At 50.1% G+C, this 20489-nt stretch overlaps 1 protein-coding gene across 1 annotated transcript in view; it reads right to left on the bottom strand.

The window, feature by feature from the left end:
* GALNT10 (polypeptide N-acetylgalactosaminyltransferase 10) overlaps positions 1-19802 on the bottom strand; it is a 229587-nt gene extending 209785 nt beyond the window's left edge. The window contains exon 1 of the mRNA XM_052643077.1: positions 19644-19802. Coding sequence (XP_052499037.1) covers positions 19644-19802 — 159 coding nt within the window. The remainder of the gene's footprint in view (positions 1-19643) is intronic.
* Positions 19803-20489: the final 687 nt, after the last annotated feature.

Genomic DNA, 20489 nt, shown 5'->3' with positions numbered 1-20489 from the left:
CAGATGAGGTAACTGAGACACGGGAAGGTTAAAGTCCCTTGCTTAAGGCTCTAAAGCTATAAAGTAAGGGAGCTGGAATTAAAGCCTACAGGGCCTGTGGTCTTAACCCCCTGCCATTTACAGCTGTGTGATCTTAGAGAAGACTTCCCTGGTGGCTCAGATGGTAAAGCATCTGCCTGCAATGCTGTAGACCTGGGTTCAATCCCTGGGTGGGGAAGATCTCCTGGAGAAGGCAACGGCAACCCCCTCCAGTATTCTTGCCTGCAAAATCCCACGAATGGAGGAGCCTGGTAGGCTACAGTCCATGGGGTCGCAAAGAGTCAGACATTTAATCTCTCTAAACTTTACCCTTGTCATCTGTAAAAATGGGAATAATAACAGTAATGTTGTAAGAATGTTCACAGCAATAAATGAGATAACATAAATGAAGCACTCAACATCAGGACTGCCTCGTTTCACAGTTCCAAGGAATGCTATTCACAAATGGAGATGTGCTATAAGGCAGTGCTGCTTGGCCCAGTGCCCATCATAGTGAAAATACCAAATGCCACCATCAGTATTCTTTGTCACATACAATGGTACCAACCACCAGGGTCAAGAACCAAGGGAATGACTGTTCACCCTGAAAGCCCAGGCCTGGTGTCACCTGCTATAAAGGGCCCTCAGTTCAGCTCAGTTCAGTTCAGTCACTCAGTCGTGTCCGACTCTTTGCGACCCCATGAATTGCAGCACACCAGGGCCCTCTTTTGCTATCAATTCTGACTTGGTTTGCCATGGATATCTTGGTTCTTATCACCAGTTTCAGAGCACATCTTACTTTCCTAAACAGATGAAAACATCCAGAGGACAGAATGACCCGTGCCTTGGATCCCTTCAACCACCTACAATGCCAAGCACACAGTAGGGCCTTCAGGAACTGTTCGATAGTTTTCTTTCACACTCCTCCCCTCAAAAAGCGGGGACTAATTCTCCTGTCTTTGCAAGTAGGCTGAACTTAGTGACTCACTCTCACTAAGAGAATAAAGTGTCAGTGACAACGTGTGACTTCAGAGACTAAGTCATAGAAGGTTCGTGGCTTCCAGCTTGCGCTCTCTCTTTCAGATCACCTGCTCTGGGAAAAGCAAGCTTCCATGTAGAGAGCATAACCAAGCTTCCTTATGGAGAGGTACAGGCGTGGAGGAACTGAGGGCTCGCCCAACAGCCAGGTGAATGAGCCATCTCAGAAGCAAACCTCTCAATCCCGGTCAAGACTTCATGGGACTGCAGCCCCATCTGTCATCTCGACTGCAACCTGGTGAGCCAGGGCCACTCAGCTAAGCCCAAACTCCTGAACCCCAGAGGCTGTGAGGTAATCAATGTTGTGTTAAGCCACCGTACTTTATATGGTAATATAAAACCAAAACAGGAACCACATGGTGAGTTCAACACAGGCAGACAGCAGGAAAGTCACAGTTTCAGGGGAGAAGGAATCATCCTCATACTTGGATGAGAGCTTCACTGTTACTAAACTGAAAGAAAAATCAGATAGGAGACCCAGGTTTCATACTTTTGGGCTTTTGCTCGGTAATCACCACGTGGAAGTCAAGGGGGAGGTGAGGGGAAGGTGTGGACACTCAAGGGAAGGCTGGCTGACGGGCTGAGCACTCTAGTCTCTCAGGCTGACCAGATGAGAGCTCTGGCTCCCTCCCTAGCTGGTCTTTCCTCAGCCCCAGCACACACTCCAGCTACAAATCCTCCTCAAAGTTCCCTAAAGGGATCAAGCCCCACTCCTGCCCTCTGGCCTTCACACTTGCGGGGAGGGGGTCCTCCTCCTAGCATCCCTTTGCCCTTATGTTCATTAATTTCTATTCACCACATTTTAAAAAACGTTTTGTTGTCAAATACTTTCCAATTCACAGAGAAGAAATGCACGACGAACCTTTCATCCATGTTTGCGGTCACTCTTTCCCACCTCCTCTTACCTTGCTTTCCCCCTCTCCCCATCTATCCATAGCTATAATTTTTTTCTGAAACATCTGAGAGAAACTTGAGGACACAAGAATCCTTGATTCCTAAATTCTTTGGTGTGTATATCCTATGACTTACGACATCAAAAGCAGGAAATTTAACACTGACACAAAAGGACTGTCTACTGTCAATATCCAAATTTTGCCAACTGATTCTAAATAATACCCTTTATGCCAATTTTTTCTAGTTCAGGATCCAACCCAAGATTGCTTGTTCATTTTCTCACTGATCACGCATGTCACGTCAGGCACTGTGTGAAAGTACAGGGGATAAAATAATGAGGGAGAAAACAGACACAGCCACTGTCCTCAGGGTGCTAATGGTGTAGTCAGTCAGTTCAGTCGCTCAGTCGTGTCCGACACTTTGTGCCCCCATGGGCTGCAGCGTGCCAGGCCTCCCTGTTCATCACCAACTCCCAGAGTTTACTCAAACTCATGTCCAAGATTGTAACAGTAGTAGGGAGATGGTGGATGTAGGTGGTGTAGTAGGGAGACATATTAGTTAATCACTAATCATTATTTTCATCATCACAAACTAAGACGCTTTAAAGGAAAAAATTCTCGAGTAGGGTGAGAGCTCGGAGAAGGCAATGGCACCCCACTCCGGTACTCCTGCCTGGAAAATCCCATGGATGCAGTCCATGGGGTCACTAAGAGTCGGACACGACTGAGCAACTTCACTTTCACTTTTCACTTTCATGCACTGGAGAAGGAAATGGCAACCCACTCCTGAGCAACTTCACTTTCACTTTTCACTTTCATGCACTGGAGAAGGAAATGGCAACCCACTCCAGTGTTCTTGCCTGGAGAATCCCAGGGACGGGGGAGCCTGGTGGGCTGCCGTCTATGGGGTTGCACAGAGTCGGACACGACTGAAGTGACTTAGCAGCGGCAGCAGCAGGGTGAGAGTTGGCGGGTGTGCAGGTGGCGGTGGGGGTTTTGGATCAGAAAGCTCCCCTGAGGCTGAGACACGTGAAGCTGAGATATCAAAGTGGGGCAGTGTTAACCAAGCCGTTTGTGCGTATGTGTGTGTGGTGAGGTAGTTTAACCGAAAGACATGCAGTGAGAACGATGTGTGGAAAGGCTCTATGCAGGAGAACGTGTGGCTTGTTCAAGGTCAGCAGAATGGAGGGCGGAGGTGGCAGGGTGGAGAGGGGCCCAGAATCTGTATCTCAGAACAGGAAGCCACTGACGGTCCCAGGAGAGCCAGTAGCACAATTCACATTTCCAAAAGACCACTCTGACTGCTATGTGGAGAAAGGTAATGAAAATAATATGGGTCAACAATCCCTTAGCCTCGATTTCGGAACCCAAAAGCTTTTTTAGTAACTCATTTAATGACAAAACCTGACGTGAATGGACATGAGGCTACTTAATAATCTTCATTTATTCACTTAGTGTGAATATTCTTACATTTTTGCCTCAGCAGGGGATGAGGTTGGGGGCAGTGGGGGCGGCGGGGCATGGATTATGTCATGATTATAAGGAGCAACCAGAAACCCTGCTGGGGCTATTACAGAATCCAATGTGTACACTGTATTAACTGTCCCAATTCAGAAAGATTCTTGTGCCACTGGTCAATTTATTGCCTCTTGACTTCAAATCTACCTTCTTTGACAGCTGTGCGAAAAAGGATCTGGACCCTTAAAAAAACATTTTTCCCTTGCAGATAACATGTTGTTAACAGTGATCAGTAGAGGCTAGAAAGACATTGCAAGAGGAAGGCTTTTTTGTTTTTGTTTTCATCCTGGTTTTGGTGTGTTTGCGAGGCAAGCCACTGGACAGATGATCTCTGTCCAGGCTCCAGTAGCAAGCACACGTTCTCCATCACCCAGCTTCAGTGACCAGCAGCTTCCCCTTAACACCTACTCCCTTGGGCAGTTTGGTAGCTGAATGTGCTCCACGAGACACCTCACCAAGAACAGCTTACCGCACCATGAATTGCTTACCCCACCACCAAGAGTCTCCTCCAGCACAGTTCACTGGTGTGGCACCAGAGCTCCTTCTCTGCCATTCAGTAAGCACACCTGTTCCCTCCCAAAGAAAGTCAGGATCTCAGCAAAGGGGGAAGTTGGGTGAGGGAAGGGGAGGACCTTCCTTAATGCTCTGTCTCAGCCCAGGAGACAGTGCTTCCTTGGGAACTCTCTCTCTGCCAAGGCTAGAGAATGCTCTTATACCTGCGACTCCCATATTCTTCAGAACACATTTAGAGCTTGCTTTACTTCGCAACAGCCAATCCTTCACTACTCCAGTCTCCTGTCTCAGTGAACAGTTCTTTATACTAAAGTTCTGTGTGCAGACCACCAGGTGGGTTCTCTCTCTTCTCAGTGAACCTTGGCTAACATAGTTGTGAATTCTAAAATTCATCTCATTTAGAGAGGTTAGGCTAAGAAATTCTGGACTTACATAAAAATTTTAACAGAGGAAAAACAAAGAGATTCAATAACTTTCCCAAAGTCTCAGAAGTAGTAAAGGGCAGAGTTGGGATTCAAACCCAGGTAAATCTGTGACCTCATAATTCTGTGGATGAGGTGAGGAGGGAGTGAGGTGAGAGGGGACATCACACAGATCAGCTCAAAGGCTACTGTGCATCCTCTCCCCACCCAGCCCCGAAACCACCTGCCCAGAGGCCCAACAGCTCCTGGGGCACAGAGCAGAGACTCTGACCCTTCCTCCTGGAATGTCAAGCGTTTAGCACAGAGTCAGCCTGGGCATATTCCAGGATTCAGTCAGAATCTGCTGGATCATGACATGTTGGGTGAAGACCCCAAAGCCAGCTGAACCACAGAATGAGCCTTCTGGGTCTCGTCCCGTGCTTGGAGCGCTCTGGCCCTGCAGTGCTATCCTGGGAGCTCCCTGTCCCACCTGGCCTCACGTGCAGACATCTGACAATGGCTGACATAAATGACTTCTAGGTCTTTTTCAACTCTAGATCTCCAGGACTCATCAGAGAGCAAATCTGGTTACCTGATTTCTCTGCCTAACACCTCTTACGTCTCTGGGAACCACTGTTTGGAATCTAGCCTATGGACCTGGCCCCACCAGCATCTGAGCCTCTCCCAGGCCCATTCCTGGGTTTATTTTTAGGGGCCAACAACACTGAACTCAGGAGACCCTGTGCACACCACGTGGTTTTCCCCACTCCAGGCTCTGGCTGTGCTTCCTCTCTGCTGGGAACCCCCGTGCTCCTCACTCCTCCCCAGCCCCACTCTGCCTTCAAAGACTTAGGTCATGAGGCCCTCCTGCAGGAAGTCTTCCCTGTTCCACCCCCCTGCCCATCCGGGTTAACTGGCTTTCCTGTGTGCTCACATAGAACCCTGCACCTGCGCTACCAGAGCGAGATCCCACTGGATCCTGAGTGATGCAGCTGGTACAGTGGTGAAAGTGCAGGCCAACCACAGCTCCGTCAGTGACCAGCTGTATAACTGGGGTGCAACATTTCGTGTCCTTGATGCTGAGTGTCCTCATCTATAACATGGGGATGTTTATAGTATGTTGGCCATTGAGTTGCTGTGGAGATTAAGAACAATCATGTATGTAAAATGCTTAGGGCCGTGTCTTACCAAAGCAGCCTGCAGAGGAGTCATCATCATGAGTGTCTGCAGCTCGGGGGCTGTGAGTCATGCATGTTGGTGGTCTCGCTTCCTGGCACAGGGGCTGGCCCACAGCAGGGTGTAGTGGGTGAGTGAATGGACTCATTCTCCCTCCACTCCCATTAGAGTTCCACCTGCTGCTCTGGGCTCCAGTGCCTTCTGCCATTGCCACATTCACCGTTGTGAGGCACACCTCGGATCCAGCCAAGGTGGTCTGTGCAAACTCTATCCCCAGCTTCCCCGCGTCCTGAGGTCCTGCCTTCCAGTCAGAGCCCCTGTGACTCAGCCGTCACTCCCTGCAGTTACTCTCTACTGGTGAGTCGGTGACTCTGCCGCCTGACAGACTTCAATTCCAACATGGGTGCTTTCACCAAATTCCTAGCCTTCCTCAGGGCCACCCTAAAAGTCACCTCCTTTCAGAAATCCTTCCTGACCTTCTCCTGGTACCACACAATGCCAGGCTGACCCCTCCCGCCCACCGTCCTCAGGCTCCTCCGCCTTGTGCACCACGCCACTGGGAACCCGACTGTGTTCCCTACGGACCAGGAGCTCTGCAGGCAGGGGCTATTTTCTGTACCTATCACATAGTAATACTGCCCCCCACCCCCAAATCAATAGAATGGGGGCCCAGAAACAGAAATAAATTGTTGAAACCAGGGTAGTTGGGACTAAAAAAAAAGAAAGACAATACGGTTAAGTAAAAGGCAGAATGTAACACATGTTTACTCATTGGTAATCAAGGCTAATGGCTAAATGGGGGTTTTTTCCCCTTTAAAAAAAAAAAGGCTGATCTCTTAACAAGGAGAATGGCTTTAGCTAAAGAATACATATGTATAGGGTAATAAGCTAACCCTCCATAGGAAGTAAGGGTTTTCCTCATAAACTAAAGAGGAGTTGAAATAGCTGGAATAGATTAGGACAGTCATCTCTGCCTTTGCTAACAGTGTTTTGTCCATCTTCACACAAACACATTCATGGCACATATAAAACAATCCGATGAGAAAATGGTCCTCCCAGGGCTGCCATAAAGAATTCCCTCAAACTATGTGGCTTAAAAAAGAAACTGACTGTCTCATACAGTCAGTATGAGGCTACAAACTCAAAAGCAAGGTGTTGGCAAGGCCACACTCCCTCCAAAGCCTCCAGGGGTGGGTGCGCCTCTGCCTCATCCACTGCTGGTAGCTCCAGGCCTCCTTGGTTGAGGGCAGCACAGCTCCCATCTCTGCCCCCAACTCCACACAGCCGTCTTCCCTCTCTGTGTCCCTCCTCACAGCAGGACACCAGTCAGTTGCACAAGACAGGCACACCAGACCCTGCTGCTCCAGCATGTCCTCATCTTAATCAAATACATCTGCTATGACCCTATTTCCAAGCAGGTCACATACTGAGGGTCTGGGGGTTGGAGTTCCAACATGTCTTTTGTGGGGGACACGATTCAACCCATAGGAGTCCATTCATCCATTTAATGGGAGATGGGGGTCCTTGGAAAAAGATCTGCCCAAGGTCACACAGCAATTGAAGGCATTTCCTCCACTACAAAGAGAACAGGGGTCCACAAACCAGGGCCTGCCAACCAGTCTGCTGTCTGATTTTGCAAATAAAGTTTTATTGGTATGTCCATTCCTTTATATATTGTCTTCAGCTGCTTTCACACTAAAATGACAGGGCTGGGGAGACGTGGCAGAGACTGTATGGCCTGTAAAGCCTAAAATATTCTCTGGACTGCAAGAATACATAAAATGCGCTGGCCACATTTGGGGGTGGAACTTCTAGAGACAGGAGGAGGCCTAGGCCCACATGGCAGCTCTCTGGGACCTGTTCTTTCCAGTGGAAGCCCTCTCAGCTGTCCTGCTGGGAAAGCTCCTTCAGTATAACTTCCCTCTGCCTAGGGAAATGGCAAAACAGCATGACAACATCCGTGCTGCTAAAGTTGTATAAATTAAATTCTATACGCATTTCCAAGAGACAGAGATTAATTCTAACAGGAAGGTCAGAGAAGACTTTCTGGGAAAGGAAAGATTTGAGAGACGCCTGTGAAGATGGGTAGTGGACACTCGAGAAATTCTCTGAGGCCACCCTGAGCAGCAATAGATTACCTAGGACTCTGCTCAGCTAAAGGAAGTGAGCTCCCATCACTGGGGGTGTTCAAGCCAATGATGGCTGACCATTTCGCAGGGATGCAGTTGAGGGAGATGGAGCAAGATGAAAACAGACCCCCTTAGGATCGTGGATTCCCCAGTGGTAGGCAGATGGCTTCTGCAGTCTCATCTCATCGTATTTGCTCAGAGAGCCACACAAGCAGAGGGGGTCAGCTGGGGAGGGGGCAGGGAAAGAGGAAGAGAGACACACAGAGAGAAGAGAGGGCTGAGAATCAGAGGGGCTGAAAGAGGTGTATCACACCCCAAGTCAAAGAGAGCCCCATCAACCACAAAGGGAAGAAATCCACACCCAGGTTTGTGGTCCCTTTATCTGCTACAAAGAAAAGAGAGAGAGAGCAAAAGCCTGACAGTTAGGGTGAAAACAATCTAATGTCCCTTTAATATCTCTCGGCACCTGCCAGCCTTCTTAATGTGCCCTATTGTTTCCTGGCAGGGCTCCACCGCCTCTCCCACTGCCAGGGGAGGGGAAGAGCAGTGGCCCAGCCAGAATCCAGGCTGGGGACAGGGAGGTCAGCGGAGGTGCACCCCAGATGTGTGGGGCTGACTCTGGCCTTCCCAGCAGGAAAGCTAACCCAGCAGATGGCAAGATCTGGCAATGGCCCAAAGGGAAGGGCACAGGAAGAGTTCCAGGTATGAAAGCTGACAAGGCTCTTGTACCTGTCCTTGGCTCACGTGACAGGAAGCTATTATCCCCACTTTACAGGTGAGGAAATGGGGGCCAAGAGAGGTCAAATGACTTGCCACGGGCGTCAATAAAACGGGGTAGTTAAGAGGCAGTTAAGCAAGGTTTGAGAGTCAGAAGTCTGAGTCTGGGTCCCACCATGTGTTTCCTCTGCATACCTGAGAGGTTACTTATGCTTCCTGAGCCCCTGTTTTGCCATCTGCAAAATGGCCACAGTAAGAGCACTTAGCAGCTTCCCAGGTGGCACAGTGGTAAAGAATCCACCTGACTGAACAACAAGAAGAGCACTCAGTACAGTGGAGAGATAAGATGGGCACAGGGCACAGCAGGCAGCGAGACTAATGATTAATGGGGGTAACCAGTACCGCTGTGGAGCCAGGGCAGAAAGAGAGCGAACTCTCGGCCCAGACTGGCCCCAACTCCACCCTCTACTGCCCCACCAGCAGTCACCTAGAACCACTAAGGGAGGTTCCTGAAAGGGGCCGGGGCAGGGAGAGATTGGACGGAGCTGCAGCCACTCCTCCGGGGTAGAGGCCTCTTTAATCAGAGACCCGGGTGGCTGCATTCAGTGAACTGCCCTCACATAGGCTCTCTTTTCCAGAAATGTCCCTGGATGCCTTTGAGGGCCCCCCTCCCAAAGGCTGTTTCTGCTGGGAAAGGCGTCTTTCCTCTCATTTCACAAACTCCTAACACACCCCCTATAACAGGAATGTACATACTGGGGTTCCCTAACATGCCAAGAAACACAGGCAGACAACACAGTAGACTCTGTGTTCACGTTAGTTCTAATGAACCAGTGGCAGCCCCTGACACAGCTGGAACGAACTACGTTAGACAGGTGGACCTCAAATTCAGAACCGCTAGAGAGACAGAGGCAAGGCAAGCGGTTCCTAGGCTCACACAGAGCGGAAGTCATTCGGGTAGAAGCTTAACTGAGTCTGTTTAAGAGCCTAAGGCTTATATTTTACATTTCCAAGTAACCACATTTTCACTCCCCTGGAAAGTGCATTAGGTTTACACTCAGAAGGACCAACCTCAGCTTACTTGCTCACTTACGCTCTTTGAACTGCAGCTGTCTCATCTGTCAAGTGGGTACCATAAACTCCATCCTGCCTCTACCATGAGACAGAGAACAAACTGAACACAAGTTTTATAAAGCAGGGCTCCCAAACTCAAATGCCCCCAGAGGCCAGTGCAGTTACATGAAAAGGTGAAGAAGCCAGGTTTGAGATCACAAAGTGTGGTGGGGGCGGCAGTCAACTCAAGAGCTGGAGCCTGTCTAGAGCGGCAGCTGCTACCCAGATGCAGCCACTTTTTGTGATGCTAGACTCTTCCGTTCTTTCCTACGAGCACGAAAAGAAGATTTTTTAAAATGTGAAGTATTTCAGTGTTTTAGGTACTGACAACTTACTAACATTTAAAAATAGAGACACACAGCCATATATGGGCCAGCATTGGGTTAACCACACAAAACACACCTTTAGGCTACGTGTGGCCCACAGGCCACCAGTTTGCAATCTCCAATAAAGCACCAAGTAAGGTGTTTCTTTTTTTTTTTTCAATAATATAATACAAAGAGGAAATAAAGTAATAATAAGTTTATAATTACTTTATATTCTAAAGTAATAAGTAAAAAGTTCTCTGAAGGAGACAGCCATTAAGGTTTATTACCAATAAAATAACTAGGAATTCAAACTACAGCCCCTGGTGTCCCAAAAACACAGAGTCACTAACTTTTCACCAAAGTTAGGTGCCAAATTTAGAAACTGGTTATTTCACAAATAGACGTGCATACACGTACACATTTTAACTGTCAGCAGCGGACTGATCAATACTCAGGAGGAGACATGCAAAAATTACAGTTTTCAGTTGAACGCATACAATGTGCTTCAGCAGCAGGAAGTAATTTTCACACACACTCTGCCACCAGATGTTTCCAACCTGTTCCCTTTAAAAAACCCCTTCCTCCAAAGCCCCGCCAGGCCCCTCTGCTCCACAGCCCTGGCCTCTCCTCCTCCAGGAGGTGGACCAGCCCAAACACACAACCCTGGTTAACTAGGCTTTTGGGGAAGCTGCCCAGGAGTGAGGCTCCCAGGTGGCTGTGGGACCTGCTGCAACCCTGCGTGGAGGCATCCAGCTCACGGAAGAGCATTCCAGAGCCAACACGAGACCCAAGAACCAGGCTCGTGGGGCTCTCATGATAACTTGCCTCTGTGGTCTCCTCCTGTCTGGAGAAGAGGATGGAGTCACCCAGGATCAGAGGTCCACTGGGTGGCAAGGCAGCAGGAAGAAGCCTCGGGCTGTGCGCTCTGCTCTGCTCTGGGGAGACACCTGGTCTGGAATCCTGTTTCCATCACTTCCCAGCTCTGCGGCCCCAGATGTGTCACGGAACCTCTCTGCTCATATTCTCATCTTTAAGGTAATTTAATCATAACCATGACATGAGGAAGCGGTGCTGGTTGTGCTCATTTTAGGAGCAAGGAGAGCTGGGCCTGGGAATCAGGGGGCTGGTTCACAATTGCATGCTCTCTCCAGATCAAGGGAGAGGCCCTGAGGGTCTCCATGATGCGACTCTTCCCCAGAAGGGCCTGAGTTTAGTACCTGCCCCCTTTGTGGGCATCTCACCCCATCCCCACAGCAGGATGGCAGAGCACCCATCCTGGAAGGGCAGCAGATCACAGGCACTAATGGAAAGTGGAGCATTAGTGCCCCCAGAGAGTCCTTGCCCCTCACTGCAAAGTGATTCGCGAAGTGCATGGCTCATCCCGGATGCCAATCCCGGACTCTGAGCTGTCTGCATTTGACACTGTGCCTCTATTAACAGACACCCGAGTCCCTCAGGGAGAACTGGCTGGCAACTCAGAGAAAGTACAGATAAATGCACTCCCCAGGAATAGCTGTTCAAAGCGTTCCTGGGAGGAGAGGAGTGAGCACCTGGGAAGGAAGGCAAGGTCCGCCTTCTGGGGGTGCTGACAAGCTGGGGATGTGGGTGGAGAGATTTCCCTGCTGTATCTCAGCAGGACCTAGTGAATACAGGCTCCTTGGCCCACCCCAGACAGGCTCAAGCAGGCTCCTTGGGCATGGGCCCTGGAGCCTCCACTGTTAACAGGCTCCTAGGGGATGCTGAAGCGCCCTGCAATTCCAAAAGACCCGTTCTCCGAGGTCAGGCTTCCTGGACCTGGCGAGCAGTCACCTAGCATGCACACATCACTCACTCACCTGCCTGCTCCTCAGTCCCTCAGCAAATACTTAGGGCAATCAAGAGAGGGTGACTAGAATGGAGGTTCGCTCCTGCTTTCAGAAGCAGATGGTTTGGACAGAAAAAACACTGACTGCGCTGCATGATACACTTGCTCAGAGGAGAGACTTGCTTCCTAAAGTTGTCCCAGCAGGGGTGAGGCGGGTTTAGGGGCCAGGCGGCAGGGAAGAAGGGTGTCACAGGCAAGGGAGCAGGTACATGGAGGTCCAGAGGCTCATGGAACACATGGATGGGGGCAGGGAGGGAGAAGCAGATAGACAGACAAGACCATGCCTTCCTTGAAGGGCCTCTGGTCTAAGTGCACAAAGAATGCCAAGGCTCAGAGGAACTAAGGCAGGGTGAGCGACTCCTGGCGGCTGGAGTAACCAAAGAATGCTTCCTAGAAGTGGCTAATATTACCTAGATGGATGCAGAGGATCTGTATTCTCTCCCAAATGAGGAAGTAGGTGGGCACAGCCAATGATTACTTCAGATTCCAAAGAGTCAGGCAGTGGGGTACACAGAGCAGCCTGTGCATGCATGACCTCCTCCCACACCTAAATAATAATTAGAGACATATCTGGCCCTGCTCCACTGGTGAAGTCTGTTCCATGAGGCCGACCACCTATCCACCTTCCGCACAATGGTAATGTAAGCATCCCTGCCTACTTCTGCCACAGGGAGGCCACGAAGAATGGACCCCTGCTCTGAGCCAGGCACTGCCCACAAGTAGCAGCAGCACCACGTTGACTGAGTGCTTTCTGTACCAGGCCTGGTGCTCAGGGCTCCGCGGTGATGCATCCAACCCTCAGAATGCCCACCCCTATACAGTTAACATGATGCCCATTGTACAGGCCAAGAATCCCTGGCATGGAGGTCCAGTGATTTGCCCAAGAGTAGGGATCTGAATCAGGAAGTGCAGCTCCAAAACTAGAGCCCTACCCACTGCCCCACAGAATCTCAATCTAGGGGGACTCGGAAGTCACTTTGCCAGTGGGGCTTCAGCAGGGTAGGGTGAAGGCTCCTCTTCAAGGTCACCAAGTGACCTTGTGGGCTCATCCTCCACCACCAAGGAAGTTCAGTCTGAGAGCCATGGTCTCTCCCCTCCGCACAGATCTCAGGGTGGAGGGGTGGCATGGAAAGCAGGGAGTTTGATTGGCCTCAGCTCTGGGTTAGAGACTCATGGGCTCAAGTACCAGTTCAACAACCACAGACTGTGCATATTTGGACAAATATCTGCACCTCTGTGAGCCTCCGTGCCTTCACTGGTTCCCACCTGTTTATAATTGTGAGTACTTAACAAGATGTACAGGTAAAGAGTTTATTAGTTTAACATCTAGCAGAATAAGTGCTAAACAAACAGTAGCTGCTGTTAATCATTATCATTAACATTATTATCTTCATTATCATCCACATCATCACCGTGTTGTCTGTGTCATTTCATACTGTGGTTTCTACCATCTGAGAAATCTGAAGACAATTTAGCATCTGAAGCTCAGAATTCTCTCAGAACCCAAGGGAAGGAAAAAATGGGCCTGCTTTTCCCCTTCTCTCTACTATCTATACTCAGCAGAGGGCAGCAAACAGGAACCATCCAAAGATAAGAGAGGAGAGAGACACATGGAGAGAAAGCTACACAGTCATAAATACACACCCACCCATCACAGCAAGCGGAATTGTTTAGCTTCCTCTAGCTTTCAAAGTATGAACACTCCGCCTCCTCCAGCTAAGAAGGGCCAGGCAGAAAAAAAAAGTGGAAGCTGAAGAGACAGAAGTTCTTTTACAGCTTGAGAGAAATTTTCAATGAACTGCCTTTTAATGGGGGGCAGGGGGATGAGGGAGAAGGACAGCTCTGTGAGGGGAAAGGCAGGCGGCTGCAGAACTCATAAGATTAAATAAAGGCAGCTTTTAACTGCTCCTCGTCTTAACCCTCTACTTACATTATGCTGGAAGCATTTGCGCCGGAGCTTTTCCCAGGAGGACACTGAGACCCGCAGAGGGAATGTCTCAGCCAGGGTGGCAGGGCTGGGATGAGAACAGGGACCTCCAGACTGCAGGTTCAGTAGCCAGAACTGAGTCCAAGAGGGCAAAGAGGCTCTGCCTCGAGGTTCTGCCCAAATCTGATGCCCCAGTAGTGACTGCCTGGGACACTGTGTCAGCGGGATTCTGGAGTTGACAATTGTTGGCTTCATTCCTAGATTTTATTTCCCCTCCTCCCCACAAGAACACCCAGATTCTTGTCCCCAGAAACTGCTCCTCCTGTGACTGGAGTGGCCTGACCCCACCCCTAGCTCCAGAGTAGGTTAGGTCCTTCAACAGAGCCCTTCCTCCTGACAAGTATGCATGGTTACATTCAAATTGAGCCAATAACACCTAAGGAGTCTTGCTAGAGTGTACAGGAAATAAGTTTCTACTCTCTTATAAAGAAGATACCAGAAGAGACAGACTCTCTTCTAGGATCTAGGTGTGGACATGAGGTCAGATAGAGCTACAACCATTTCTTTGCTACCTTAGGGGCTCAGTCTAGAATGTGAACCTCTAGATCACACCACACCTGAAATCCACTGCAAAGACAGGAATTAATATATCCCATTAAGTGGCGCTAGTGGTAAAGAACACACCCGCCTGCCAATGCAGGAGACACTGGAGACGTGGGTTCCATCCCTGGGTTGGGAAGATCCCCTGGAGAAGGAAATGGCAACACACTCCAGTATTCCTGCCTGGAGAATCCCATGGATGGAGGAGCCTGGAGGACTACAGTCCACAGGGTTGCAGAGTTGACACGACTGCACACAAGCAGTATAGGTCCTTACTTGGTTCAGCCCACATGACTTAATTCATTCTGTTACCTTCAACTGACAGAGCCTGGCATGGCTCTTAAACAAGACTGGCTCTGTCTGCCACGGGAGCACTAATGGTGCCACATGCTATGCATCCTTTTAACTCCTCTATTGCCCTGCTGGACCCCACTGCCACCCTCAAATTTAATATATTTCACTTACTTTAAAACTGTAAAAATTTGGGAAGAAAATTTATAAAAGTAGATTTCAAAAAAAAAAAAAAAAAAGCCAAACAAACACTTACAACCCAGTAAGTTCCAGCAGATAATTGGTCTCAATAAGTACTGGCCTCCAAAACTGAGACTGATAATCTTGGCTCAAGAGGGATATAATTGTAGAGAAGGATCAAGTATTAAGAAAATAATTTTTCCTTGTCAAGGGGAAAAATAAGTGTGGTGAACTAGAAAAGAACTCGGAGAAGAAATGGGCTGTCTGCATCCCTCCCTCTCACAACTGACAGCCCCTCTCCCAGGCCTCAGTTTCCGTACCTACAATAGGCGAGGCTTGGACTAGGTAACTTCTGTAGCACCCTTCCTGCTCTGACATGCATAGATCATTTAGCAAACACGTTCTGACTATTTTCCAAGTGCCAAGGCTTTAGCTATGTGCGAGAAGAGGATGTGGTTTCTACTCTAAGACATTTCTGGGAGGGGAGGTCATGAAGCACTACTTAGCCACAGGAACTCAGGGACGTATAGGCTACCTCCTTCCCTGGGCATGAGGACAGAGGTTCTCTGTGAAGCAGGAAGGACTCCTGAGGGCATCGGCTCTTCCCTTGCTGACTCTGACATGTATATGGCCTGTGTGTGTGTGTGTTCAGTGATGTTCGACTCATTGCAACTCCATGGACTGTAGCCTGCCAGGCTCTTCCATCTGTGGAATTTTCCAGGCAAGGATACTGGAGTGGGTTGCCATTTCCTCCTCCAGGGGATCTTCCTGACCCAGGAATCAAATCCCAGTCTTCTGTGTCTCCCGCATTGGCAGGCAGAGTCTGTACCACTGCGCCACCTGGGAAGCCCCATATATGGCATACAGTCAGATATATGCAAAGTTCAGAGCCCACTGCAAACACCCTCATGAGCATTCAGCTGCCATGGGACATACTTCTGGCTGCCAAGTTTGCCTCAGGGCATTTTTTCAGTGATGAGATCCTGCTGCCATCTCTGTGTAAGAGCTGACCGTGGACAAGGTACAATTAGCAAGCAAGATGGTTATCCTTTAAATGGGCCTCTGCTTTTTCATTCCTGATTTCATTATTTGTTATCGTGTCACTGGAGCCAACAGATTAAAGGTTGAACACAGTCTGAGAGAAGGCATTAGAGTATGAACATGTCCCTAAAGCAGTGACCTCATCACAAGTTAGATACAGTGGCCTATTTAAACACACTTCTACTAACCAGGTCTTTCCAATACAAGCTTCCAAACAAACTCACAGAACGCCAGGATGCTGGAGTTGGGAAAGACCTAACAAAGTATCTATCTCTTCCATTGCAGATGAGATTCAGCATGCCATTAACTCCACTTAAGTTGCAGCATTTAGAAACAGTTGAGGCTGAAGTCTGGGCTTTGAGGAAAAGAGACTGATTAGCAATGTCTGCCCTGGCCAAGGAAGGGGAAATGCTCTTCTGGCACACACTGACCTTTCCCCTTCTGAATCTAAGCCCTCACTTCACAGATGGAGACTCTAAGGCCCAGAGAGGTTAAACCACTTTCCTGAGATCACATAGAGAGTTTAGGGCAAGAAAGTGAAGTAAAACCCAGGCCTCTGTTCCCAGACCTTCCTCCGCTGGGCTCCTTGGGAACCTGCAAGCCTAGGATGATAAAGGAATGCAGGAAGTCAGATTTGCTCAGGTAAATCAACAACCATTCCCCAGCAGCATCAGATTTCAGCTGGGCAAGCAGACTGAGAAGGGATTAGCAATCTAAAGGATCCCAGCCCTTCCGTGGGAAATAAATCACTCCCTGGTGACCTTTCTAGGGTCCTTCACTTCCTGATGGGTAAGGCTCTGCCACCAGGAAGCCAAAAAAAGGAGGCGGGGGGAGGAGGGAAGTTTTGATTTCTGGATGTTCTAAGAATAAAGTTCAGCTCTGACACAATAAGGAAAAATTCTTGATATTTGAAAATTAAAGTCATTGGTATTCCATTATCCCACCTTCTTATCCCATTGGTATTCCATTATCCCAACTTCTACTGCAAGCTGCTATTATCCAATGAAGTCATTTTCATAAGAGATTAAGTCTCAGAAATGGGGAGGGACTGCATCATATTTCTTTAACACAGGTTTTTAATAGCCAGCTCCCAAGCCTGGAATGTGAAACAGACCAGAGAATTAAACCAAGATGTTAAACAGACTGGGACTAGGAAGGAGAGGCACCCTCAAAATTAAAATGAAGATGGCTTCAAGACTGACTTTTCTTGCTTGGTTTTGCAACTTTCCAAGAAGCCAGCTGTCTGACCAAAGGAATGCTCAAATCCTTGAAGCATTTTGTGTCCTTTACAAATTCACTGCCCTACCCGGCTCCAGTGGTACACCCAGCATAAGCAAGTATGAGTTACGTAGACTTACATTCTAGCAGATGATAAACCCTCTGAGTTCAAAATCCTGTATTCTTTAATCCAGTGGAGAAATCAAAGAGTTAAATGACTGAAACAGTGTGCATGTTACTATCAGAGAAATTTCCCCCAAACCCACAAGGAATACAGTTTTCATTCGGGTAAAGTCCGTTGTCCAACTTCCCTCCACAGCCTCTGTAGTTATTTCTACCTGAAAGATCAGTGAGGTGCTCTGGGATGATTCTCAGCAATTATAAGAGTGACAAGCTGAGCTCAGAACTGGTCAGCTCTGTCGAAAGAACTGTGTGTGCTCCAGATGCCAGATTCCTCAGATAGCAGCCTGACGTGGTCTGTGCACGTTCCAGCCCTCTGGGATGTGAGATGGAACCTCAGTGCTCTGAGAAGTCAGCCTCCTCTCTCCAGGCCAGCTGACATTTAAAGGGACTGGGGGCCAAGCCGAGCACTGTGCATCTGCAGGAGAGTGAAACACAAAGGGGCTGTGTGGAAACTTGGCAGAATGTTCCTGAAAGGCAGCAGACGAATGCCGAATCCTATAGCACCTAGAAGAGCTGGTCATTCGGGAAACAGCTCCATTCTGCTGCTCCCAGGAGACACAGTATTTCCTCTAAAGCAAAGATAATCACGTACCATCACCACCAAACCCCTTTTCCACTTCTGGCTCCTCTCCCACTTCATGATATTCTAAAGCAAAAGAAACGAACAAGAACTAGACCTTCCTAGATAAGCCTTTCTGTCCATTTCAGTTACGGGCTCCAAGCAGTGCCCAGCTGTTGCTCCCCTCTCTCTGCCCCAAAGGCTGCCTTACTCCATCAATCCCCTCTTGTGCAAGAGAGTAATTTACTTTGAAAGCTCAGGCCAAACCAGCAGTTAACCTTGACCTTCTCTCTACACATCTGGGTCTATAGAAAATGAAAATCAGGACGTCTCTGGCATCCACAGCAGATGAAATACGAGGGCTTTCTCCAGGCAGAGGCAGAATGTCAGAAGCTATTTTAGAACTGGTTACAGCTTTTCCAAAGGAGAGTTTGCACTTGGGCAGGACAATGCCCCCTTGATCTGGGGCCGTGTCCAGGATGGAGCCCTCACAGCTAGGGATGCTACAAAGGGCTCCTGCCTCAGGAAAGGAAAACAGAACTGGTTGTTGTCCTCCACACTGACTCACTTATGGTATCACTGGACCAGAGACCACATTTCACAGATGGAGAAAGGGGAGCCCAGGTAGGGAGATGGGTAAGAGAGAGGGGTCTAAGTCAGTTGTCAGGGTTTGAACTGGGGGTTTAGGAAGGGAGTTGGGGCTTTGGCTTCCAAACAGGAAGATCTCCCAGAAGGAGTAACCAGGTCCTCCAGGATGGTTTGCAACTATTACCAAAATGATAGGCTGCCCTCAAATTGGTCAGCCCTATCATAAAGAGCCCTCTGTACATAAGACAGCAGCCTGAACCTGGGAGGATAAGGGCAAACCATCCAAAGTCAGTCTCTTCCCCTGTCTGCCAACCATCAGTCAAGTTCAACCCTGATGCAAAATTATCTACTTGCCATGGGACAAAACAAATCCCACAAGAAAAACTGCAATGTCCCACTGTGGGAAACAGTTCACGCATATATATCCTGACTGGCACCTACTGAGCCAGGAGCTGGGAGAGTAGGAGTAATGTGATAGAGGTTTTGCTATCAGTCTATATGTACTCGTCTCTCTCTCTCTCTCTCTCTCTCACACACACACACACACACACACGTACATAACTGAGTTCAGAGGAGGCAAAAATAATTAAAATCCCAGTCTTGGCTACAAAAAACACCACACCTATCAGCCTGGACAAGTTCAGAAGGGGTCACAGGTAGTACTTTGAGAAGGGACAGGGAAAGCATCTGATGTTCCATGCTCAGGGCCCTGGGCACAAATAGCTTCTGAGGAATTTGGTGTGTGTTGGGGGGTCCTCCCACCACAGCTCCCACTTCTGGACGCCCAGAAAGTCAAAGGCAGCAGGTCCCTCAAAGAGCAGGCGCTCAAACACCCCTATCCTCCAGGGCCTGAAGCTCCAAGGAGAGCATGATCTTTGCATCTTCCAAGGAATCCACAGGATCTGGGAAAGAAAGGAGGCTGGGAGGGTGAATACTGTGGAGAGGAAGGAGGTCCCGAGGTCTCTTTGGGCACATGAGTAAACAAGAAAGGGGCTGACCGGAGTAGGAAACACTTGGATCAGCAGGTGGGGGGCGGGGGGCAGAAAAGACCTGGGATACGGGGATGCAGACAGGATCTTCCAAAAGGGAGAGATCCTGGAAGAGGTGAGAAATGGAACAGAAAAGAGGATGGTGACCTGTGGGCATCAGGAGTCCTGGTTTGTAGTTCTGGTTCGGTTTCTGAATAGCGGGGACAATCCCTGCCCTTCTCTGAGCCTCAATTTTCCCATCTAAAACAATGGGAAGAACAGAGGAGTCTCTGGCGCTGACTCTGAGGAGACAGCGGACGGCGAAGGAAGGAACCAACCGAAGGCTGGAAGGGAAATAGGGGAGAGCGTGTTCCCAACTCCATGGCAACTGGGGACTCACCTGTCCAGCGGCCGCGGCCGCCGCTGCTCCGGATCCCCCGGGGGTGCCGTCGGGCTGCCGCTCGCGGTACAGCGCCCAGAGCCCCACGTTGGGCAGAAGGACCAGGGCCGCCAGGACCAGCGCCACCGCCTGCAGAAGCCGCTTCTCCTTCCGCCTCATCGGGGCCGGTCAGCCCCGCCGCGCCCCGCCGGCCCCGCCGCGCCGCCCCCAGCTCCGCGCGTCCGCCCGTCCGCCCGGCGGCGGCAGCAGCTCTACGAAGAGAAGCGACCGCGGCGCCGGCCCCGCTCCAACTCCGCGGCACTTCCGCCGCTCGCCGGCCGGGGAGCCGGGCTCCGCCACCGCGTCGCCGCCGGGGGGTGGGGGTGCTCCGCCGACACCGCCGCCCGCGAGCCTCGCCGAGCCGCGTGTCCCGTCTCGGCCTCTTCAGTGTCTGCTGCCCAAAGTCGTGAGCCCTGGGCCGCGGCTTCTCGCTGCTCTTTCCGTTCCGCCCGGGTGCGACAGGCCCAGGCGGCCCGCTCCCCCCTTCTCGGACCGCGATGGTGCGGCCCGCTCCTCGGCGGCTCCCCCGCCCGCAGGAGCTTTGCAAAAGTCCCGGAGTTGGCGAGTTGGGCGCTAACTGGTGCGCGCTGTGGGACGCGCTCCTGGGGACCCCCAAAGTCCCGCCCGGCCACCTCAGCTCCGGACTCCAGCCGAGAGTTTTCGGGCTCCCCGGGGGATATGCTAATGGGACTGGAGTCCGGACACTCCACTTCTGGGAGTCGAGCTGTGGCGTCCCACCCCGAGGCCCGGCCCGGAGGACCTGCGGACCTCCTTTGCCCCCCGGCCTCGGTATTCCCAGGCGGGAAA

This window comes from Budorcas taxicolor, chromosome 7 (genome assembly GCF_023091745.1).
Source record: "Budorcas taxicolor isolate Tak-1 chromosome 7, Takin1.1, whole genome shotgun sequence".
Lineage (NCBI taxonomy): Eukaryota > Metazoa > Chordata > Mammalia > Artiodactyla > Bovidae > Budorcas > Budorcas taxicolor.
The sequence above is the reverse complement of the archived record's forward strand: the minus strand, read 5'-3'. Positions and strand labels throughout refer to the sequence as shown.